At 46.3% G+C, this 22,866-nt stretch overlaps 1 protein-coding gene across 1 annotated transcript in view; it reads left to right on the top strand.

Moving 5' to 3' along the window:
- The window catches only part of LOC126528308 (P protein-like), a 40,847-nt gene that overhangs the window by 5,315 nt on the left and 12,666 nt on the right, over positions 1-22,866 (top strand). The window contains exons 2-11 of the mRNA XM_050176189.2: positions 575-848; positions 2,579-2,660; positions 8,079-8,325; positions 8,712-8,871; positions 11,006-11,077; positions 12,000-12,122; positions 14,243-14,367; positions 15,452-15,590; positions 16,806-16,941; positions 18,590-18,806. Of these exons, the coding sequence (XP_050032146.1) occupies positions 575-848; positions 2,579-2,660; positions 8,079-8,325; positions 8,712-8,871; positions 11,006-11,077; positions 12,000-12,122; positions 14,243-14,367; positions 15,452-15,590; positions 16,806-16,941; positions 18,590-18,806 (1,575 nt within the window). The remainder of the gene's footprint in view (positions 1-574; positions 849-2,578; positions 2,661-8,078; positions 8,326-8,711; positions 8,872-11,005; positions 11,078-11,999; positions 12,123-14,242; positions 14,368-15,451; positions 15,591-16,805; positions 16,942-18,589; positions 18,807-22,866) is intronic.

Here is a 22,866-nt window from a genome sequence, read left to right as displayed (position 1 = left end):
CCGCGCCGTACTTGTGCGCCAACCTCTCCTCATATTAGAGACTTTTAGCCTGTCCGCTATTCCGGTAAACGGGAGCGGTTTGGGCGGATTGCCGGATTTGCGGGGGCGTAAACATGAGCGGCCAGAGCGGTGCAGCCGCCTGGTAGGGTAGAGTTCAACCAGACAAACACAGAGCTAAAACTGCAGTAACCCACTATATCCTGCTTCGCTACTGGTGCAAATTTTTGGCAGTGGCGTAATTGCAAACATGATTACGTCGCTGTCGAAAATTTACACCAGCAGCGAAGCAGAATACAGTAATTAGCTTTGTCTTTGTGTGGTTGAGCTCTGCGCCACCAGCTGGCGCCACCAATCTGGCCGCTCACGTTTACGCCCCCGCTAAACCGGCAAACTGCCCGCGCTTGCCGGAATACCGGACACGCTAAATGTCTCTTTTATCTCAATAAAGACGGAAGCGTTAACACAGGTGCACCGCAATGCAAAAGCTGTTGGTGCTGTTTAGGGTTAGCGCTTCCTTACTACGCCAACGATGGTCGGCTGCAAAAGTGAGACCCTGCCTACTGTCAACGCGCAGCGCGAGCCCAGAGGGACCGGATTGCGGCTGCTTTACGTCGTCGGACGAGAAGACGCCGCTGACCCGTGGTGCTCCGTCGTCGATGCGACGGCGCCTTCCCAGCGGCTCGCCTTCATCGTGCCTCAGCGACGACGAGCTTTTAGACCCGTTCTGCCCGCCGTCGAAGAAAGGTGCCGCTGGCTCTTCGTGCGGCCTCGGTGGCTGCGAGCGACTCAAGCAAGCGGGACACGTGTTCAAGAAGTGTTTCCTCGTGGTCGCCCTGCTGGCTGCTGTGGTGAGATGGTTGGCAGAGAGAGTTTACTAGTTCTCAATGTACTGCAAGCTGGGCTAGTCGGAAGGAATTCATTGCAACTAATGACAGTCCTCGTCCCCTTTGCACATTAGTTGCAAGGAATTTTTAAAATTTCGATGCGCCCTTCAAGGCAGAGTTCTGCGTGTGTGTTTGTGTGTGAGCCAGATAATTAGATAATATTGAATGTAGAGAAGGTACAGTAACAAATAGTTCAAAACCAGATGAACAAACCACATACAAACTCTTCTCCTACAAGTTCTCATTTATTTACGCCTGCGACTGCTACTTTTCGGCAACGACACGGCTCAGACGCTAGTGGTGTTGCTGACAGAGTACAGAGCAAAAGCTGCAAGAAATCAAGCATAGTCGAGATCGTCGTAAAACATTTATAGAAATCAAACTTACATAACCTTAACTACGGTCAAGCAAAAGTAGTGAAAGCAATTGCACATTTATCACAGTGGCTTTTAAATGGTTAAAATATACTGGTTAGTGGTCGGAAGCAGCGAGAAAAAGAACCTAAACTTGTATCGTCGGGCAAAAAGAGGATAGCTCCTTTGATAATCTGAAACCGACATCGTGTTTATTAGCCGGGGGTCAAGTTGACACGCACTTAGCGTTTGCTAGAAATGCTCAGGCAGTAACTCTGTGCTGACAACTTGCAGAACTGGGTTATTTGCCTCAGAGACATGCTTCAGCGGCACAACCACTTATCCTATTGGAAAATTTTTTCCGCTTGCGTAGAAAACTACCCAAATTTTACCTCTTAATATTCTAAAGCATGCGTGGTTACGACACTGGCACGTCCTGCGGTACGGTGAAGGGCTGGATGACTCATTAAAAATGAACCGCAGGGGCAAACAAACGCGAAAAAAACAAAGAACGATGGAAGAAAGAGAATATAGGAAGGATAGTGCCAGGTAAACCAAGCATGGTCAATATTGCTCGTGTTAGTTATGTATGCATAGTTAGAGTGTTATACGTGCCATACGGGGGCGTACAGTTACTGCGCAGTGCCGGATGGTCCGCATCTAGTCTCCTCTCGACATGCAGTGCTAGCATATTAGTCGGGCTCAGTAATTTATGTGGACGACTAGTATCGGAAATGATTAATTTTAGGTGAACGACAAGTATTGCAAATTATTCATTATGCAATAAAAACTGCCTGCCACTTCAGTTGGCAAGCTCAGAGGGCAACTTTCAGTAAAACAATATCAATTTTGTGCTAGGTGCAAGACGTGGTTTCGCGCATAAGTCAGAGCACGACGTATTCTGAGCCCGATTAAAACGTTACTTTTCACACTCGAAGCTGACAACGTTTACTGCCAACTTTTTCAGACCATGATGTGAAAATAAAGCTAAAGAATGTATGCGCCGTACTTTTGCATCTTTATAACAACGCGCAGCATGCATTGCTTCCCTCAGAGCTGATGGACATTGCCACGCGATGACACTCCACCGTTCTTCCACCACACAGGTGTAGGATGGCTGTAGTACAGACAAGCTAATTCGGAACGAATGAAGGCTCAAATGTTGAACCTGCAATTGCCCACAATTCAACCGATAGGTCCATAAACAGCTATTTGTCAATGCGGAAGCTTCAGAGCGTGAAGCAGCGCAAATGCTCAAGCAATCTTACTGAGATGTAATGGTGACGGAGCGATATTTGATGAGCGAAACCGAGTTGTATTTAAACACCCTCTAATTTGCAGGTCCTAATGGGCATATTTCCCGAAGCCGGTGAACATACCAAGACCTACCAGTTCAACATCAGCAGTGGCCGTGGATCGCACCGTATCCTTTGGACCAACACTCGCGAATTTCTCACGTGGCGCCTTCATACGTCTAGGAGCTTGTCGCTTTTATTATTGCTAGGTGCCAAGCCTGCCTCGTCAAGGCTTTGGCTTAGCATGATAAAGCTTGCTGTCAACCTCAAAAATTCGCCGCACATGCACAGAAGGCTTCCTAGTGCTTAGTTTGGAGTCAATGTCGGTTCATTACACAAAATTCAACAATCTATACCTAGCAACTCCGAAATTTCAATCGAATAACGGGACTTCCTGTATGTTGACCAGCCTGGGCGTTTTTTTTTTCGGTCCCATAAATCCCCAAATCGGCAGGTGTGATCGTCAAAGTTGCAATAGCAGACTAGTTGCGATGGCGAGGTAGAATACAGGCTGACACCTACGGCTACTCTACATGAAGGGCTTTGCCAGGTGTTTTGTTTTTAGCTGCACCAGATACTTTGAAAATTGCCTTTGCCAATACCACAGCGCTCACCTTTGAGCTAACTCATTGAGGTGGCCGTCATTTCGTGAAATCAAAATGCATAATTTAATAATTAACCAAATTGTACTGAATTATTTTTAAGAAGTTATTCCACTGCACATTGCCCTTTATGAATTGTAGCCGGAGAGTTCACAAGCTACATCCGCTTGGAACGAATTTTGAGGATTGCACCAGTTTCTAGATTGATTTTCTAACTGTCCGACGAGATGCATTGGCGTTCAAGTTACTTGTTGGCTTCAATACACAAGGCTGCGTTTTTCTGAAATCAACGTAAGTGGAACAGTGCATGTTAAAATAGATTGACGCCACATATCTCGTGACCAGTGCCATTCTAATTTTTCCAAATCGATATGATTTCCAGTCACTAGCTACAAATAGTAGACTAAAATAGATACGGTAATGTAATTAAAAAGATAATTAGTGTACTTACCTTAATCAATCAAAAATTGAAAATTGTCCTATATGTAATGGCTGCCTAATCGAATAATACAGTTCCAGGGTTAGAATTACGTTATCTGCAACAGGTGCTTTTTTTTTTTTAACTTGGTGCAGCTAAAAGAACACCCTATATAAGGGTTGGCACTTATTGCGTTCGGACTTGGGCCAGGGAGTTACTGTTGGAATCGTGCTCCATGACGCAGCTGCAATGGCATGAGAACAGCGTGGATGTCAGGAACACTGCGAGCATCAGCGGCAGCCTATTTTTGTCAACAGCAGGATGAAGGCCTCTCTTTGCGATCTCCCATCACCGCTGCCTTGCATTAGAGTATTCCAACTTGCGCCTGCAAATTTCCTAATTTCATCACTCCACCTAATTTTCTGGCGTCCTCGGCTGCACTTCCCTTCCCTTAGCACCCATTCATTCTGTAACTGTAATGGTATACCGGTTATGTACCCTACGTATGACATGGCTCGCTCAGCTCGATTTTTCTCCTAATGTCAACTAAAATACAATGGTATCACTGTTTGCTCTATGATCCGCACCGCTATTTTTCCGTCTTTTAAGGTTACACCTATAAATTTTTCGTTCCATCTCTCTTTGCGTGGTCCTTAACTGATTGTCGGGCTGCTTTGATAACCTCCTATTTTCTGCCGATTATTTTAGCATCGATATAATGCAATAATTTTACTTTTCAATAACTGTGGTAAGCTTCCATTCAGTATTTGATGCCTGTCATATGCACTGCAACCAATTTTTCTTCTTCTATTTCCTTCTCATGGTCAGAGCCACCTGTGATTTATTGATCTCGATAAACGTACTCTAGTACACACGCTACAGGATGACTGGCGATCATGAATTCTTGTTTCCTTGCAAGCCTATTGAACATTATCTTTGTCTTCTGCATAATAAACCCAATCCTTGCCCTTTACGGTTAAGGTCCTCAGTCATTTGTAGGAATTCATCTCCAGTTTTGCTGAACGACAGTCATCTGCAAACCGAAAGTTGCTGAGATACTTCCTGTTTATCCTCAATCTTAAGCCTTTCCAGCCTAATACCTTGAATACTTTTTCTAAGCATGCAGTGAATAGCATTTCAGAGATTGTCTTCTTACATGACCATTTTCTTGATAGGAAACTTCCTACTTTTCTCGTGGTCAGTCAGGGTAGCAGTGAAATCCTTGTAGGTATTGCCCAAGATATTCCTGTATGCCTTCTGTACTTACTGATTAGGCAATGCCTCAGACTGCTGGTATCTCAACCGACTCAAATGCGCTTTTATAATCTATGAAAGCCATACATGGGTTGACTGTACTCCGCAAGATTTCTGTATTAGCGGTTTGATGACAAGCATGTAATAAACTGTAGAATGTCTCTTGCTGTAGCCAGCCTGTTCCCCTAGATGAAGTATAGCGTTGCCCTTGTCCTATTTAATGTTACGCTGGTGAATGTTACAGGATACTGAAAGCAAACGAATGGGTCTATAACTCAATTTTTTGACGTCTCCCTTATGGATTCGTAGAACGTTGGCATACTTCCAGTTCTCAGGAAACCTTGAAGTCTTGATATTGTGCATAAAGGGCCGCAAGCTTTTCAAGCATGTCTCCTCCGTTTTTGATTCAGTCGGCTATTCCATGTTCTCATCGCTCTTTTCCCTGGGTAGAGTCCCGGCCACGGCGGCCGCATTTCAATGGAGGTGAAAAGCGAAAACACCCGTGCGCTTACAAACACCCGTAAAGAACCGCAGGTGTTCGAAATTTCCGGAATCTTCCACTACGGCGTGGATCATAATCAGAAAGCGGTTTTGGCACGTAAAACCCCATAAATGAATTTTTTTTTCCCTGGGTAATTGCTTGCAAGGTCCTTCTCACTTCATCGCTAGATATAAAAGGAGCCTCTACGTCCTGTTCATCACTACTTCGAATGAAAGTAGCATGGATGCTTTGTGCACTGTACCTGTCAGAGTAGAATTCTGCACTTATTATAACATCGAAACTGTTTATGGCATTACCCTGCTCGTCTTTCAGTCCGTACATCTTGCCTTGTCCAGTGGAAAGCTTCCTTCTCATTGATCTTATGCTGCGGCCATTTCTCACTGTTTTCTCAATCTCTCCCACGTTATAATTTCAAGTATCGGTTACTTTTATTTGTTTGGCTAATCAGTTTTGATGGTTCAGAAAACTGCTCTCTTGAGTTCGACACTTTCATGGTTCGTCGTATCTTTATGACGTCATTTGTTACTTGAGACCGCTTACCTACTAGTTGCCTTGATGTCTTACCTCCCACTTCAATTCTCCTTCCGAATACAGCTTAGTTATGATTTGATTCATTACATCTGTCTTTATCTTCCTTATCCAACGCTGCATATTTGTTTTAGAGCACCAGCTTGACTTCATCTGCTTTTTCTTTACTACGTGTGCGTTGGGCCATTTCTCTTTTAAAAAACTTATTCTCTTCCAATTTAGAGAAATCCTAGACTGCACTAACCTATGGTCACTGCACTTCGCTGTACCTAGCACTTCTACATCCTGCACTACGCTTGGTTCGACAGGGGGTATCAAATCTATTTCAGTTCTTGTTTCTATATTAGGGCTTTTCAATGTCCACTTGCTGTTACTGCCCTTCCTGAAGAAAGTTCTCATTATTCGGGGCCTATTACTCTCCACGAATTCTACTAACATTTCTCCTTCAGTGTTCATTGAATAGATGCAGTAGTTAGCAATTGTTTGTTCCCCATCCGGCCTTTTTCACTCTTGTACATTGAAGCATACCGGCTCTTTTGCATCGAAGTGGCCCATGACTACAGTATAATGCGTTTGCACCTTTCTCATCGCTAATTAAACATCTTCATAAAAATGTGCTATTTCTTCATCATCGTTACTGAGTGTTGGAGCGTAGGATAGTGCTATCTTTATTCTATACCTCCTATTCATCATTATTACGAAGACTGCTACCCTCTCAGTAATGCTGTAGAGTTCATCAATGTTGTCCGCTATGGGCTTAGGGATCGGAAATGCTACCCCGTAGTCTCTTACCTGGAATACCTTTGTAGTAAAGAACGTGGCCGTTTTTGCCTGATAATGCCCGATACTGTAATGCCTGATAATTCCTCAAAAAGCCCTGCTAAGCTGGCCTCACTCTATAGGTTCTGCGTGCTGAGCATTGCCAGGTTCTATTTCTAGTGGCGGCGTTTCGCGGTCTAGAAATTGTTAGGACCATCTGCCGCATCGTAGCTCTGACCACCGCCTAGGTGAGGTGCTCCGCACCCACTGGTGACTGAGGGCCATGCGTTAATGGCAAGTCTTCAGGAAGGTAGTGAACCAGGAAGGCCAATTCTTGTTCTCGTTCGGGAGTGTCTGTTGATACGTAGTGGCCCTTCCCAGTTTGGTTGCACCTGGCTTAGTATAGCCCCACTGGCTCTACATTTTCTGGTGTAAGGCACCACTCTAAGCCTGAAAATGTAGTGGACTGGAGGAAGACCTTGAAATTACCGACCTGGTTTTCTGCCTCTGCTCCACGTCACCACCTAAAACTGCAAGCGTAGTTTGTCAAACGTTACTGGCAGTAGGTTTAGCGTAACCATCATTTGGCTATTAACGGAAACATGAGTATCGCATCGATATGTACAGTATCCGTGCTAGCTTAGACTTTCATGAGACGTTATTTTCTTGCGTTTTAATGTTTCAAGCGATCATAAATTTATAGACACGAGAGCAATGAGTACTTGAGCTCAGTCATTGCGAAATCTTTTATTAAGCACGCAATGCTTCCTTTAAAATCAGTTTGCAAAGTTTCAAAGGAGCTCGAAGCCTTAAGGATGAGTTTCAGGCAAATGGGTGTACTGGTCGTCATTGCCCGGAGAAGCATCAGTTGTAGCTCCCAGAGACACTAACGTCAAAGTTCCCCCTAGTAACCTTTGTAGGAAACTCTCGCTACAACTAATTGGCATATAAACCATTCTTGCTTCTCTCTTGATAGACAATGTTTCATTAGGACAGTAGAGGCGCTTAGTACAAGACATTTCTAGTGCATTGCCTTGGACCTCGACGTTATTTAAACGCACGATATTTAGATGTAATCGCCTTTAGCTGGTGCTGGGTACTTTTCACACAGAACAAATATATGCTAAATAATAATTAACAGCGATGCGCTGAACAAACTAAAGCTAATAGAACGAGTCATTCCGGGGAAGTTCATGCACAAAAACAGTTCACTACAGGAATCGCAACAAATTTGACGATATCAGTTTGTCATCTATCCACAGAAGGCAACTCGCAAAACTGGTCACATAGGACACATTCGAACATGAAGCCCGCTCACGTAAACATAGAGACAAATCAAAACGTACATCACATACTGCACACTAGAACGCAAAGTTAGCTCTCATAGTCTGTACTTGCACAAACCACCTCGAGTTCTTGTGTGTCTCAGAAACGTGCGGAAGGTTGTCTTGACTAGGATCCATCACTTGCTCGTCTGCAACAGGAATTCATCTGGACGACTGGCACTCACCCGTTATATTCGCCTTGAGAGGGCCCTTCCTGCATCGCTCCCTCGCGAATGTTACTCACGTCTTCACAACTGTAACGCTGGTGACTTACGGCAACAGCACTTCTGAGGGGTCACCGTCGAGACTGTCGCAAATTATGCGCATTCCAACGGTGGCGACTGTGGACGCCATCGCCGAGACCAGCTTCGTCGTGAAAGACCAGTTTACCGTGAGACAATACCAGTGAGTAGAGAAGCATCGAATACCTCGATTTATTGGTGTCTTCAGCGTTTGAACGATGTACGGTGAACCGGTGCTTTAAAAACCTTTCCTACGGAAGATTGTTCATAGGAATATTGTAGATTTTCATTGTTTTTTTTTATTCTTTAACTCTGTAGTGTAGCAAAATGTATTAGCCCGTTTGGTAGGCGGCTCTGTGGTGTATTTTTTGCCTAGGCCAAAATTGTTCCGTCGGCAAAAAGCAAAGGTGAGTTAAAGACGATTCAGCTTTGAGAGCCGCTATGTCATCCTGTTCTGAATAAGACGAATAAATATGCCTAACCGCTTAGTTAAATAATTCAAAGGCGTTTGAATACCGGGTATTCACTGACAGCACTCAATTTTCTTAGTGGAAAGAATCTTGATCTCCTCATCGAGGCTCACGGTAGCCCGTCCGAAGTTTCCTACCCGCTTCAGAGCCTCCTGGAGCCTTCCGAGGTCGAGTTCGGCTTGAGCGTCCTCCTGGCAGCTTCGGTGCTGACAGTCCTGTATTTACTCATCGTGTTCGAGGTGAGCTCTTTCTGTTCAAGCTTTTAATAACCTTTTTTTTTTTCTGCCATAAAGTGCACCACTAACTTGAACACAGCACGAGGGATGAGTAAAACCGAAAAGGGTATCGCCTTCTGCGGTTACTGTGAAAACAGCGAACGCCTTCCTCTGCATCATGCTTGGCAGATGAATGCTCAGTGTGCGATCTGTTGCAAGATCAACGAGAGGACTTAATTCACCTCTCTCCAGCCTCTAATCCTGGGCTGCACAGAAACCTGAGCGTTTCTTTTTATTTCATAAAAAGAAAATATTGTTGTTACTGCTGCCCTGTTTAATGTCGCAGCGTGATTCCATATAGTGCGGATTGTTCGATAATTAAGGGGTGCGGTAATATACGAAACTTACGGTTATAAGCGGATGATTGTTGCATTTCCTTCGGTCCTCCAATGGAATGGTTGTTATTCGAAAATCTGGATGTTTATCGAGTAGTTAAAAACTTCACAGCGTCAACTGCGCACTACTAAATATGAAATTTAAGCAAAACTGCGATAGCAATCATCCCCTCCACAGTGAACAACACATCGTAAGGCATATACTGCTTCGGGAGCCGGCTGCACTCCAATAAATGCAGTCAAGATGCGTCACTATGAATCTTGCATTCATCGTATACTATAACTCATCGACTGGGTGTCACCATCGCCCGCTCGTTTCAAAAAGCTTAAGTCGTGCGCTTCGACTTTCGCGTTTGAATCTCACATTACTGAACACTATTCGAGAGCTTTCCGAAAAAGAAAAATATATTGGGATTTGCTTCTCACACCATTTGCTTCGTTTTTGATTTGGTAAAAGTACAACCCTGTTCAATATAACATTTGTCACGATTACCTGCCTCGTTATTCAACGAAAAATGCAAATCAATCTTCGCTCGCGCCCCTTGTGATGTCCGCAGTGCGTCTTGCGTCTCAGCGACCATGTCAAAGCAAAGAAAACGAGGTACTAACGAGTCTATTAATATTCCAATTCACCCCTTTCATTCGGTGGTGGGCACATTTCAAGGATGACCCACGTGGTTGTTTAGTGGCTATGGTGTTTGGCTACTCACCACTAGCTCGCGGGATCGAATCCCGGCCATGGCGGCCATATTTCGATAGAGGCGAAATGCGGAAACACCCGTGTACTTATATTTAGGTGCCGCTTAAAGAACCCCAGGTGGTCCAAGTTGTGCCACGCCCACTACGGCGTGCCTCATAATCAGATCGTGGTTTTGGCACATAACACCCAAAACCCCACAATTTAATTTTTTATTTGAAGGATGATTCGTTGAGTGACGCCAGTAGACTGTATACCGTGGAACGTGGAAACAGACGCAAATGGAAGCGCACGCAATTGTAAAGTACACATTATTTTCACATCAGTTTTTGTATCGTAAGCGTCTGTGACATTGACATGAAAGAGGCGTACACCAGCAGTATGCGGCTATAAATAGAACTTACACGTCTGAATCTCGTTAAATCGTGAGCGATAGGCGCCCTTGCCCTCGCGCTCTACGCGGTAACACCCTCTGTCAGCCTTTGAAATTCTTAAATTTTTGCTGACCCTAACAAAGGTTCAGCTTTCAAGGTCTTTCAGATTGTTTGGGTAGTTCACGGATGGATCAATATAATTATCGGATCCGTTGACCGCCACCGCACTTTAAGTATTGCGCCAGCTTTTGCTTGTGAACTTGTATGCTTTACTCAAACTCTGAACTATGGATAAACGATCTGCATTTACATCACGTGGGCCCTGAATTATCTCCGCGCTCAGGCTCTCTCAACATACGCCGCGAAATCGCCACGGCAATATATATTTACGTGAATATATCTCCTATCGATTGTGCGTAAATTAGTTGCCAATAAACTTCTAACCCCCCCTGGTTGGTTAGAGGCTATGGTGCTGGGCTGCTGAGCACGAGGTCGCGGGATCTGACCCCGGCCGCGGCGGCCGCATTTCAATGGGGACTGAATGCGAAAGCACCCACGTACTTAGATTTAGGTTAACCTCATAATTTCATTCGATTTAATAAATTTCTATCCGGAGCCGAAGCAATTCTGCATGCGAATCTCTCTAAAGCCAGGTATTCTGTACTGATTTAGTCGTGCTCTCATCTTGGCAGTTGGTCCACCGGACTTTGGCTGCGCTCATTGGGGCCACAATGGCGGTCGGTTCCCTGTGCGTCGTAGGCGAGGTACGTATCTTCTCGCTCCTTGTACCTATTTTTTTGTCCCCTTGCCAACTGGGCATGACATTACTCTTCCTTTCTGCGGTTCATCTTTTCTTAACCGTGCCCTCTCTTACGGCATCAAAGGTAAACAAATTGATAGTGGTATAGAATTAAAGGTGATTTCTTGTTTAAGTATGACACTTAAAATTGGTACTGCAAAAACATGTCATTGCCGCAGAGAATGTCTGCCTTGGGCTTGTCGGAAGGCCGTGTAATTAGCACAATGACACGCACATAGTTTTCTCCCGTGCGTTTTACTATGTGTACGCGCACGCCACCACTGCCACTAGCGTTGTATGCACAACATTAAGGAAGCGTTCATTTCTCTCAAGAATGGCCAACAGCGCGACGAGCTACTCGCATGTGTGATGAAACTGTAGAGCACATTCCTCGTTGTGCAACGTAAGAATCGAAAGGTTACAATCTGCGTACATGTTTCAGCCGGTTAGACACCAGACCATTCTCGAAAGCAAAGGTCCTCAGACCTTCGGCCCAGACATGAAGTACGCACAAGGTCACCAGAGCGCAACTGCGCTTATTGAAGGCGACTGGAGTAGACAAGCGCGTGACTGTCAAATGGGAGAGGACAGCCATCTGCTGGTGTGCTCAACAATGAGTCTCCACTCTTCTCTTTCTTGCCCCCCTTTTTTTTCCTTCCCCAAGTGTAGGATCGCTACGTGACGCAACCTTGGCTAACCTCCATGCCTTTTCTTATTTATCTTCATATGCGCTGCAACACACTAGGACATCACTACAATCAACACTGTACCATCAGGTCGGGGAAACCGGTAGCTTTACTAATCCCAATATGGCGCAAATGCCAGTCCGCACGGAAATCACTACCTCTCGTATAATGGAGGACTCGAAAATTTTATCGTGTTTGCAGCGTCCGAGCCTGACGCAAGTGGTCTCGTGGCTCGACGTGGAGACGCTGTGTCTCCTCTTTGGCATGATGATCTTGGTCGGCGTCCTCTGTGAAACGGGCTTCTTCGATTACGCTGCTGTGCTGGTGAGATGCGCTTTGGTTTCCTCATTTGCCTTTTTTTTTCTTGTTCCACTCGAATCGTGTGGGCTGCATCGACCATGTATACATATCTTATGAGCAGTATATTTCGCTCTAAAAGGGCACATAAGACGGTAAAGACATTGAAGATGACGCAAGTGTCAATCACCTTCTACCTTTCGTCACTTTAGCAGCATATATCTTTTAGCAAAAACAACTTGGGCCAAGAAACAGTTCTTGCATTTGAAAAAAAAAATGCAATGAAACTAGATCGCGTTCGGGCTGGCCTTTTACAACGAAGCTGTGCATGGCTAGTGTTCCCTATATTTTCGTTTCCGTCAACAAATCTGTGAAAGCAAAAAGTATCATCATCAGCAATGGCTCCTGCCACTATTCGCGCGTTCGTCTTCTACAACAGCTGGCTCGTTGGCACCCCTCCGCGTGGACGCGCTCGTGTCACTGCTCGCGCATTTGTCGTCGTCGTCTTCCAGCTGTCTCCGATAGCGCTCATCATGCCAGCGTTCCCATACGCGGCTGTGCCCGGCAACGCGTCGGATCAGTATGGCACGTGACCTCAAGCGCCGAGCCTCGTCCGCGGTTGCGGACGCCGTGAACGAGGAGGAGAGACTCAAGGAACCCTGCGGGACGTGTCACGAAATAGCCCGCAGGCATCGCTTGAAGCGTCGGACACTGCTACCATCGGCCAAGCAACTCGATAAAACGCAAGCGGTCGCGTTGAGTCGACTTCCAACAAACACATATTCGCACCCAAGGTGCGTCAACAAAAGCCCAGGGCGCGAGGAAAGCGACCTATGTAGGCTGTGTTCACAAACAGGGACACTCCCACACATAATGTGGGAATGCACCTCGGTCATTCCCATTCACCTCGGTTCTCATACCCCGGTCAGCAGCGAGACTGACAACCACCTGGCTCGGGTACGGGGACGTCGACCTACAGCTTGAGCTGGTGGACTGGGTGGAGAAGGCCAGGCAGGCCCAGGGCCTTACTTAAGCCCGATCCCTCAGCCACCTCCTCCCTTTCAATAAAGTTTACCCACTACCATTTGGTGCGGCGATTTCGGTCTCAAATTTGTTGGTGTTGCGAGGAACCGAGTGGGCGGCGCCACACCGAGAAGGGGTTTGTGATTGAGTTTCCGCGTATCAGAATAATGTTTTCTGGTATATTAAAAATAAACTCCTACGCTTTCATATCCGTAAATTGCGTTTAGGTCGTACTGGGTGGGGGGTACGGTTTTTCTGGCCTATTTTACTACAAGGAATTCAATTAGTTCCGTAACGCCTCTGCGCCACGCGGAGGGCCTGCGCTGTTGCGGTTCGGAATTTTTCGCTGAGCGGTGTCCGACGTCGGGTTTTTTCGGAGATGGGGCCATTAGCGCTGTCGCGGTAAAATTGTCCGATGGCTGGATTCGAACTTGCGACGTCTGGCACAGAAGCCTGGACCCATTACGCTACGGAGCCATGCGGCGACGAGCGGGAAAGAACACCATTATTAATTTCTCGCTCGCAAGCGAGCACCTTGGAACGTTTGGCACATTTCGATTTGGCCTTACCGAGGCCCGGGTAGGACGCAGCCGAGAGCTTGCGCAGGAAAGAAAGCGCGTGAAACGCCAGCAACCAGAGAACTGCGTCTGTAACGCCAGGGAGAAGCTTCAGGAGGACTCACTGGAATGCAGGCAAGCGTGTCGGAGGGCAAGTTACGGGCCGAAGAAGAAAAGCGTTGTAACAGTGTTTCTTTAATAATTTATGGAACGCAAGAGTGGTGGTGAAAAAACGAGCTTGCTTTGAGATATCGTCCGTGTGCAAGGTATTCCTTGGAGTCGGTTATCTCTTAAAATACGGCAGTCTTGGTTCCAAAGGCAGAGTATATAGGCTTCATAAGTACCAACTATAAGAAATGTTACTCACTATGTGACAATTCCCCAAGGGTTAGTTTCTTTCCTAATTGTTTTGACTTAAACAGCTCAACATAAAGCAGTCATGCAGATAGTGCTCGAGCCCGTTTTGACGTTGTTTCTGCACGTAACTCGAATCAATACAACGTAGATTATTGCACCGTCAGCTGACTCAGCTGAACCTCGGTACACATGCGAATGTTTTCTTTCCAGGCCTACCGACTGGCTCACGGTCGCATCTGGCCTATGGTGACGACACTTTGCATCTTCACCGCCGTCATCTCCGCGTTCCTGGACAACGTCACCACGATCTTGCTGATGACACCTGTCACCATTAAGTAAGAAGTGAAGCAGCTGTGCGGCAATAGTTTTACAAAGCATTGTCAAAACCTCTGCTGATCACAAGCTAAGCGTGCGACGAATACACCTGTGCAGTTAATCAGTTTCGTCTTAACACCTAAAGTGGTTGATCAGAAATCAGTAAGGGCTCCATTTGGAGATTTCTTTGAGTATCGAGTTGAGTAAGTGTTCACTTTTCATTGAAAGTTGTATTGCGGCTTCGTATCCGAAAATCGGCGAAATGACGACTACCACTGCACACGTCTTGTCATTTTATTTCGCCCTGCATAGAGTACAAGGACCTGTGTCTCGAAGTGAGCGCTGAAAGGGGACAAACTGGCTTCGGAAGATCTTAACAGCCTAGTGTTTTGTTAACTTGAGCTTTCTGTACTTCGTACTCAAAGCTTTATAGAGGCAGGTAATAACAAATTGACTGTTTTTGGCGCCATGTTAACTTTCTACTTACCCGCTCATGCCCGCCGCCGTAGTTGAGTAGTTTGGGCTTAGTGCTACTGAGCTCGAGCTCTCTGGTTTAAACCCTGCAGTAGCGCCCGCATTACAATAGGGGGCGCAACGTAAATATGCTCATGTATTGTGCATTGAGCGCATGTTAAACTGTTAAACAATTCCAGGTGGCCGTAATTCGGAGCTCCCTACTACGGTGTGCCTCAGGATCAGGTCGTGGTTCTAGCTCGTTAATTGCGAGATGTGTTATTGCTCACTCACGTTCAAACTTCTTGCAGACGTATCCACGTGTTGTGAAGGACTTGTGGCATACTGCACTAAGTTATGTTTTACAACATATGACACCGTGAACAAAGTTATTCTCGCTATATATGTGATGCCACTATGTGGCCTTCGCAGGTTGAACTAAGCACCAACAAGTCATTTGGACCATTAGTGCTCACTGCAATCTGGATCTCTAGCGTTCAGGTTACTTTTTAGGGTACATAAGATAGCACTCATGCACCCGGGTTATAAGGGAAGTCTCGACATTTCTTCAAGTTGCCACTACACCCGAATATCTCGTCGTTTATCCCAATTTGACGGGTGAACTTGCGTTTACCGTACTTACTCATGCAGGCTGTGTGAAGTGATGGACCTGGATCCAAAGCACGTGCTCATCATCCTCGTGGTGTTCTCCAATATCGGTGGTGCGGCCACGCCAGTTGGTGACCCTCCCAACGTGATCATCATATCGAACGCTAGCGTTCGCTCCCTGGTTAGTCGGCGCTTTCGACCAATTTTGTCGCTAAATGTAGATTTTTTTCTCTACTTTTAGCCGGAATGGTAAAGTGCGTCAGCAGAGCGCATAATATGCGGTGTCTACAGCATATGGGTCATAATGTATTTCCCGCTCCACTATCACTACTCGCGCATGCAGCCCTCAAAAACAAGTTCTTCGAGATCGTTTTCTTAACTAATGTTTGCCGGAGCGTCGATTTCGATGCCACCTATGTGCGAAAAATACTCATGCGGAGACGACAGTAATCCCTCGCCTCGTCTTCGTGGGTTGCCGAGATAGAGAAATATTTGTTGGGGAAATTGCACTGAAATCTTAGATTTCATTTGTCTCGGTGGTGTGACCGTATTGGGCTATAAGGCTAGCCTTTACTGGTTTTCTAAGACCCCCAACGCTTGCGTGCTCAACGTCCGAATTCACCTGTAGGCCCAGGTTGTCGAGCCAAAAAAAAAGGGACCGTATTTGGTTTGTGTACAATGCCCTTCGATGTTGTTCCAGTTCGCTTCCGGCAAGCGGAATAAAACTTTTGGGACTCAACTGGAATTTACCTCTATGTAATGTGAAGCTCATTCACGATTTGAGAGGACGGGTGCGCGCATGAATATCGTCGTCAACATTCTTGTGCATGATAACGACTAGCCCATGAGCTCGAGCTTTAACTGGACAGACGAAGCACCGCTGATAGCAACGTCATGCCAAATGCTATAAGCCTTTTAGCATGACGTCTACCCTTGAATCTAATCATCGTGCCAGTTTCGGGTGCGTGTTAAAACTTCCCAGGTGGTAGAAATTATTCCGATGAACCCCACTGCCGCATGCCTTATATTAGTATCGGGTTTTTGGCACGTAAAACAAATGAATTCAATTTTTTTTTCAGACGTTATCACACCAGTTTCATTCTGGTCGTCTTTTAATTACTCGGAATAATGACAACCGGATATACTAGTGTTGATCACAGCTCCTGGTTAAAACAGATTTTGACCTTTGATAGCCTTACCTATTCGTAACGCAACAAGAATCGTACGTGGAACCCGAACGTAGGTTGTACTTGGTTTCTCAATCTGGCATGGGTATATAACGAGTACTCGATGTATCCGCCCATGAGTTTGTCATAAACACGTCAGAACACCGTCGTGGCGACCAATAGACGTCCATGAACAGACAAGCTGACTCAGTTTTCGGAACATTGCACAGGGCGTGTCCTTCACCACGTTCACGGCGCACATGGTTCCTGGCGTCCTGCTCTGCGCGGTGGGGGCATACATCTATTTGCGCATCTTCTACCGGGACGTCAACAAGCTCCGTTCGGCTCACTGCTCCGACTACCTAGGTATGCCGCGGCCTGCCCTTGGAACAAGAAAAAAAAATGTCTCGGGTCTTCATGTCTGCCGCCGCATTAGTTCATGGCAACTGAAAATAATTGTCCGACAGCATTGAACCTCGAAAGCGTTTGCAGTTTGGTGAGAAGACGAAGCCACTTAATGACTCAATAGCGAGGTGTGGCATCGCGCTCTAGAACCTCGTACGGCGTTCTAACCGTACGCACAGGCCACACGGAGGCGAGACGACTGCTGATGCGCGACACGTGACGCAACCCTAGTAACTACGATATCTGTCACGAAAGTGTCGCGATGATCGTTGAGTCGGTGACCTTGAAGGCATCGCGCACGAGTTTTGTGCCTTAAAGCTCCGACTCTCAAGAAAAGGAAACCTGACTCAGCGCTTATATATTACTTTGCGCTTTTGATATCTTCCGAAGAGTTTGTTTATATTGCAGCAAAGTGATTACCTAAATAATTAAAATACTAACTAGGTTTCGCCTCAGATACAATCTTTTCTGCTCAACCGTACTTCCCGGGGTCGGAAATAAGTGAGCAGGTCCTTATAATTTTCTTAGGCACGGATATATGTGTGCATTAGAGTTAACATAGGTAGTTCGGAGCCCGATATGCCATTCCCCGCTCTTTAAAAAGTGTTGTGTACATGAGTGTGCTTTTTCCAGGCCAATATTCTAAAATTACCCAAATGTGAGTGTCGCGCAACTCTTCGATAGCGCTTGCTGGCATGATATTTCACTACAATCATATGTGGCAGTGGGCATGTGGCCACGTGCTCTTGTTCACAGGCAGTTTGCAACCCAAATTACTAGGGATAGTTACTCGCAAAGAATATGCATGCAATCGCGCCGAGATTTACTGCCTTGCTATTTTTTGTAAAAATGACATTGCCTGGAAGTTCAGCAAGATAAGGTGATCAGAAAGGGCTAAATTTTTAGGCACGACCATACGAAGAAACTCGCAACGAAGCCACAAAAAGCGCAAAAGATTTTTGGGTCGAATTTATAAACAATAGGGCAAAGCGAACTGAAAGTGAACGGAAAGAAAAGTCACGGCAGTTTGACACTCGCGAGCGAACGCACATCCTCCAGATTAGGCTTGCGGTGCTTGCGATCAGATATATTAATGCCACAAGAACTTATACCCGCCATTCCCACGGTATATAGCTGAAGGTGGTGATGACTCTTATTCCCTTTGAAACGGGGATATGAGTCACCTAACTTGCTTGATTTACTGAGGTACACTACACATGCTTTTCATTCTAGCATTTAAGTATAAATCTCTTCAATCTTTTTTTTTCTTCTCCTCGAAACTTCTCTATCTCCCTTGTATCGCTGCCTACGCCTGTAACGAACCCAGCCTTTCAATATCTTCCCTACATTCTTTCCGCTACGGCTCCAAACGTCTCTTGCTATTTTGACTGCTGACCTGTTGATGCTTCCGTCCACTTTAAATCCAAGCGCTTCTGAAAGGCGTACGTTTCTTACGGGTCTCAATGGGCCAATCCTTTCGCATTTCATTAGGATGTGCTGAGTGGTCTTCGTATTGCATTGTCACAGCTCCCTCTAGTAATGTTTGTATAACATTCAATGAGTTCAGCATAACCTCCGAGATCTGGCGGCGTGCCGATCACCCTCGCAGAGATGGCGCACGAGATCCAGGTGTGGCAGAAGGCCGTCTTCTCGCTGGCCGAGTACTCCCGCGACGAGACTCACGTGCGTCACGTGCTTCGCAAGAAGGTTCGCAAGCTGGTGCGTCAACAGAGCAAGCGCAGCCACTACGTCCGGTCCGCTACCCTGCCGCCGCCGCCGCCCAGCGCTGGCCCCGACCCCGTCGGCGGAAAGACCGCCTCCTGCGTGTGAGTGGACCAGTGTGCGACAAACAGGGGGGGGGTGTTATGGCAAAGCAGTCCTCCCAAAGCCCGAAGGGGGTGGAGGAAGGTACACGAGTGTGAAAAAAAATTGGGTTGATAATTTTTGCATTTCAGCTGAGGTATGAGAGTTTTGAAATAGGGTACCAAGGCCACACTTCGAGCATTGGGCGCGCTATTCGCTGATGCATGATCTCCACTGTGGCCCTTTCGTCCTGTTTTGCGCTCGCTTTCTTTTCTACGCTAGACGGTTTGCTTCGCAAACGCTTCGGTACCCTAACCTGAAACTCTCTATTAGAGATCATAGAGGGCACACGGGCGTTCCTGACCATGCATGACGCTTCCAGGAACGCTGTCGCCGGTAGTTGACGATGCGTGCGGTGCTAGCAATGCGAAATCTCGCCAAAGTGGCTGTACCCTTGTAAGTGATCGCCACAAAATGTCACTGAAGGTGCCTGTGGTGTTTTCACAAATAAGGTAAATAAGCAATTGAGCAGTAAATCAATAATCAATGAATTAAACATAAGCATTATTAAACAAATAAAAAATGCTTACAAATTTCTCGGGCCAATAACCTATCCGGGTAGTGCCTTGTCAAATACAAAAAAAAAATGCAAAAGGGTCAACTACACACCCGTTTGCCCAACGAAGTAAAATTCGTTTAATTGACCAAACATTATTTGACTAAGAAAAAGTTGAGTCACTAGGCAATAGAAGGGCTTACAATCTCAGTGTTTCTGGTCAATTTTATTTTCAGAGGGAGATTCAAGATTATCGCCCTAAGGAACCCAAATAATCGTTCACTGTATACATTGCTGCATTTGGGAAGAATTAAGGTGCAGTCAGCGGCTGGCCTGTCGACCACTCTGGATAAGTGTTTCCTACTTTACATACCAGGACGTGTCTTTTGCCTTCGACATCGCTAACAACGCTTTGACACGTTCAGAATTTACGAAACGGGAGGTCGTTCTGCTGCCCTTTCCGCACTGCTGGCTGTCATTCAGGCGTCCGCAGACTGCGCTAGACAGTTACTGCGGTAAGCAGTAAATGGCACAGCTTACTTTTTACATGCTTATTTATTTCATTTATTTCATGTACCCTCAGGGCCATTGGCATAGGCATGCTCATGATTTTTTACACGTTTATTCAATCCACAAAAAGGGAGATGTTAAAGGATTGAAAATAATAGGCCCATTAGCTTACTCCCAGTATCACAGGGTCTATTACGACAGTCATGCGCATGATTTTATGATGCGACTATCCATGTAAACGCGGTAAAACCGGTATGGAAATGTCGCGAGGGTTCTACCCTGCCAACGCAGCCGGGCGCCAGTTTAGTCCGAGCAGTGTGTAAATGCGCATGGTCTGCACGAAGCTTGTGCCGAAAGTGTTGACGGACGATCAGAAAGCACGTTGAGTTTTGGGCTGTCAAGAATTCAAAGTGAGCCAGACTTTGGCGTAACCGGAGACGAATCCTGGATGTTCGAGCACGACCCAGAATCGACAAAGAAAAGCAGCGAGTGGCACACAAAATCATCCCCCCACCCCAGGAAAGCGCGAATGAGCAAGTCTCGCATCAAAACGATGCTCATTGTCTTCGTTGACGCCCGAAGAATCGTCCATTTTGAGTCTTCTGTGCCCTGCCTTTACTAATTCAAGCATGAATCAACTAGCTCAAGCAAGAGTTTTACTTGAGCATATTTCTTCTGCATTGGACCCTTTCTTTCAACAAAGCATTCGCACCGATCCTGCCATTTTGTGCGTCAACCTGATCACCATCTCAGCTTGCCAGTCTCGAGGGCGCCGGTCCGGTCGTTTGTGTTCTTCTTGAGTCCTGGTCTTGTGCGCCTTGCGTTTACTAATTCAAGCATGAACCAACTAGTTCAAGCAAGAGTTTTACTTGAGCAAATTAAACTGCGAAGGCATAGGAGTTCGGATCAACGGCGAATATCTCGCCAACCTTCGGTTCGCCGATGACATTGTTCTATTCAGCGATGCGGCAGACGAGTTCGAATGATTGAGGACCTTAACAGAGACTGCAAGAGTGGGGTTTAAGATTATCATGCAGAAGGTAAGTATCTGAAGTACGGTTACCTAGGTCAATTAATCACAGGGCACCCTGATCATAAGGAAATTCATAGGATAAATAAGGGTTCGATCGCATACGGCAGCGATTGTCAGCTCCCGAGTGGAAGCTTAGCATTACGATTGAAAAAGGTGCACAATCAGTGCATTTAACCGGTGCTGACATATGGAGCAGAGATTTGGAGACTCTCAAAGAAGCTTGAGAACAAGTTAAGGACCGCGCAAGGAGCGATGGAACGAATGCTGCTAGGCATAACGTTAAGAGACGGAAAGTGAGCGGTTTGGATCGAAGAGCGAACGAGTTCTAATTCTAATTGACATTAAGAGAAAAAAATGGAGCTGTGTGGGTCATGTAATGCGCAGGTTAGAAAGCCGTTGGACAATTCGGGTTACAGAATAGGTACTAAGAGAAGGGAAGCGCAGTCGAGGATGGCAGAAGACTAGGTTGGTGCGATGAAATTGGGAAATCCGCGGGCGCTAGCTGAAATCTGTTAGCGCAGAACAGGGGTAATTGGAGATCGTAGGGAGAGGCCTTCGCAGTGCAGTGGACATAAAATAGGCTGATGATGGTGATGATTTCAATAAACCACCCTTTAGTACTGCGAGGGCGTTTCTGGTGTGGGATTGGAACACCTAGTGTTCTGCAGACTGTTGTAGCAACGTGACGCAGCTGTTAGTGTTCCGACGCATCGACTCACCAGGGAGACAATAAGGGGGGATGAGCTCCGGCAGGGGCAAGTCCAGATCCGCATGTACGAAGACGACGGGAAGTGCCATTCGAGTAACTAGGTTTATTAACTTGGCATTTACTTTAGATTTACACTGTACCCATATTTACATACAAAACGATGTCATACCCGTCGTCGACGGCCTACCTGACAGGCCTGGTCTCCTGTGGTGAAGGGGCGCCGTGTGCCGCTGTCTCCTTGCTCTCTTCAAAACTACTCAGACCAGTCATTAAATGAGTGTCTGCAGCATTTAAGGGACACGTGGACCGGCGGGAGGTGCAAGCTTCTCCACCAATGGGTTATCTCGATGAATCAGGCAGAACGATTGGATCCAATCAGGTCCAGTGTTTAATAGGCCAAAATTGGTCATGAAAACACTCCGCATGCAAAATCAATTTGCCCATAACTAATCAATTTTTTGACGCCCGATACAGCAGAGTGCGGGAAGAGAGCGCGACAAGTGTACGGTAGTGACTGTCAGGTGCGGCGTCGTCGGCCGGGCGGGAGCACATGCCCGAGGCGCCGTCGCTGTCATTTCTGCACAAAGGCTTCCCCCGCATCGAGGAACCCTCAAGATTCGCGGAATGAAAAGGGGCCCGCGGTAAACTGTTTTTGCGGCAGTATACTTTTCGACGGTAGCAAATGTAAGTTTCACATTCTTGTGGATTATTTCTGGCAGCATGTAACTGTGCGCGTCACTGTTGGAAAGGTTCACTTTAAGATTTCGCTCCCTCGGAAATACTCGTTTTTCCCATGACTCCCGTCCTACCTTCGCCGCTGTAAACATTGCGTTATACACAATAGCGGGTTGGAACTGCTTACGCGGCTATAGCTGAAACCTGACTTTTAATGCTGAACGCTTGAGGTGCACCGAACCATCTGGTACGAGATGGTGATAGTTGCTAAAGTTTATTTCATGCAGGTTGTCTCTTGCCGCTATCGTCATCCTTTACTTCACCGAAGTAGTGGTGAAAAATGAACACATTTCATTTTAGTCGACGGCATAGGATGAGGGCGTTCGCCATGGACCTAACCAGGCACCTTTTATATACCCATAATGGCGTCGAAATAGCGCTTACAGGGTTACGCTGCTAAATTCGAGGTCGCGGGTTCCATCCCTGCGCTGACGGCCAAATTTCGATTGAAGGAAACTCAAACGCCCGTCGATTTTCATTCCTAAAGCAATGAACGGTGCTAGTTGGTGGACGTTCATGATTGTATAGTGCTTAGTGTTA

This window comes from Dermacentor andersoni, chromosome 9, assembly GCF_023375885.2.
Source record: "Dermacentor andersoni chromosome 9, qqDerAnde1_hic_scaffold, whole genome shotgun sequence".
NCBI classification, from domain to species: domain Eukaryota; kingdom Metazoa; phylum Arthropoda; class Arachnida; order Ixodida; family Ixodidae; genus Dermacentor; species Dermacentor andersoni.
Note: the sequence above shows the minus strand (reverse complement) of the source record. Positions and strands in the feature narration are given on the sequence as shown.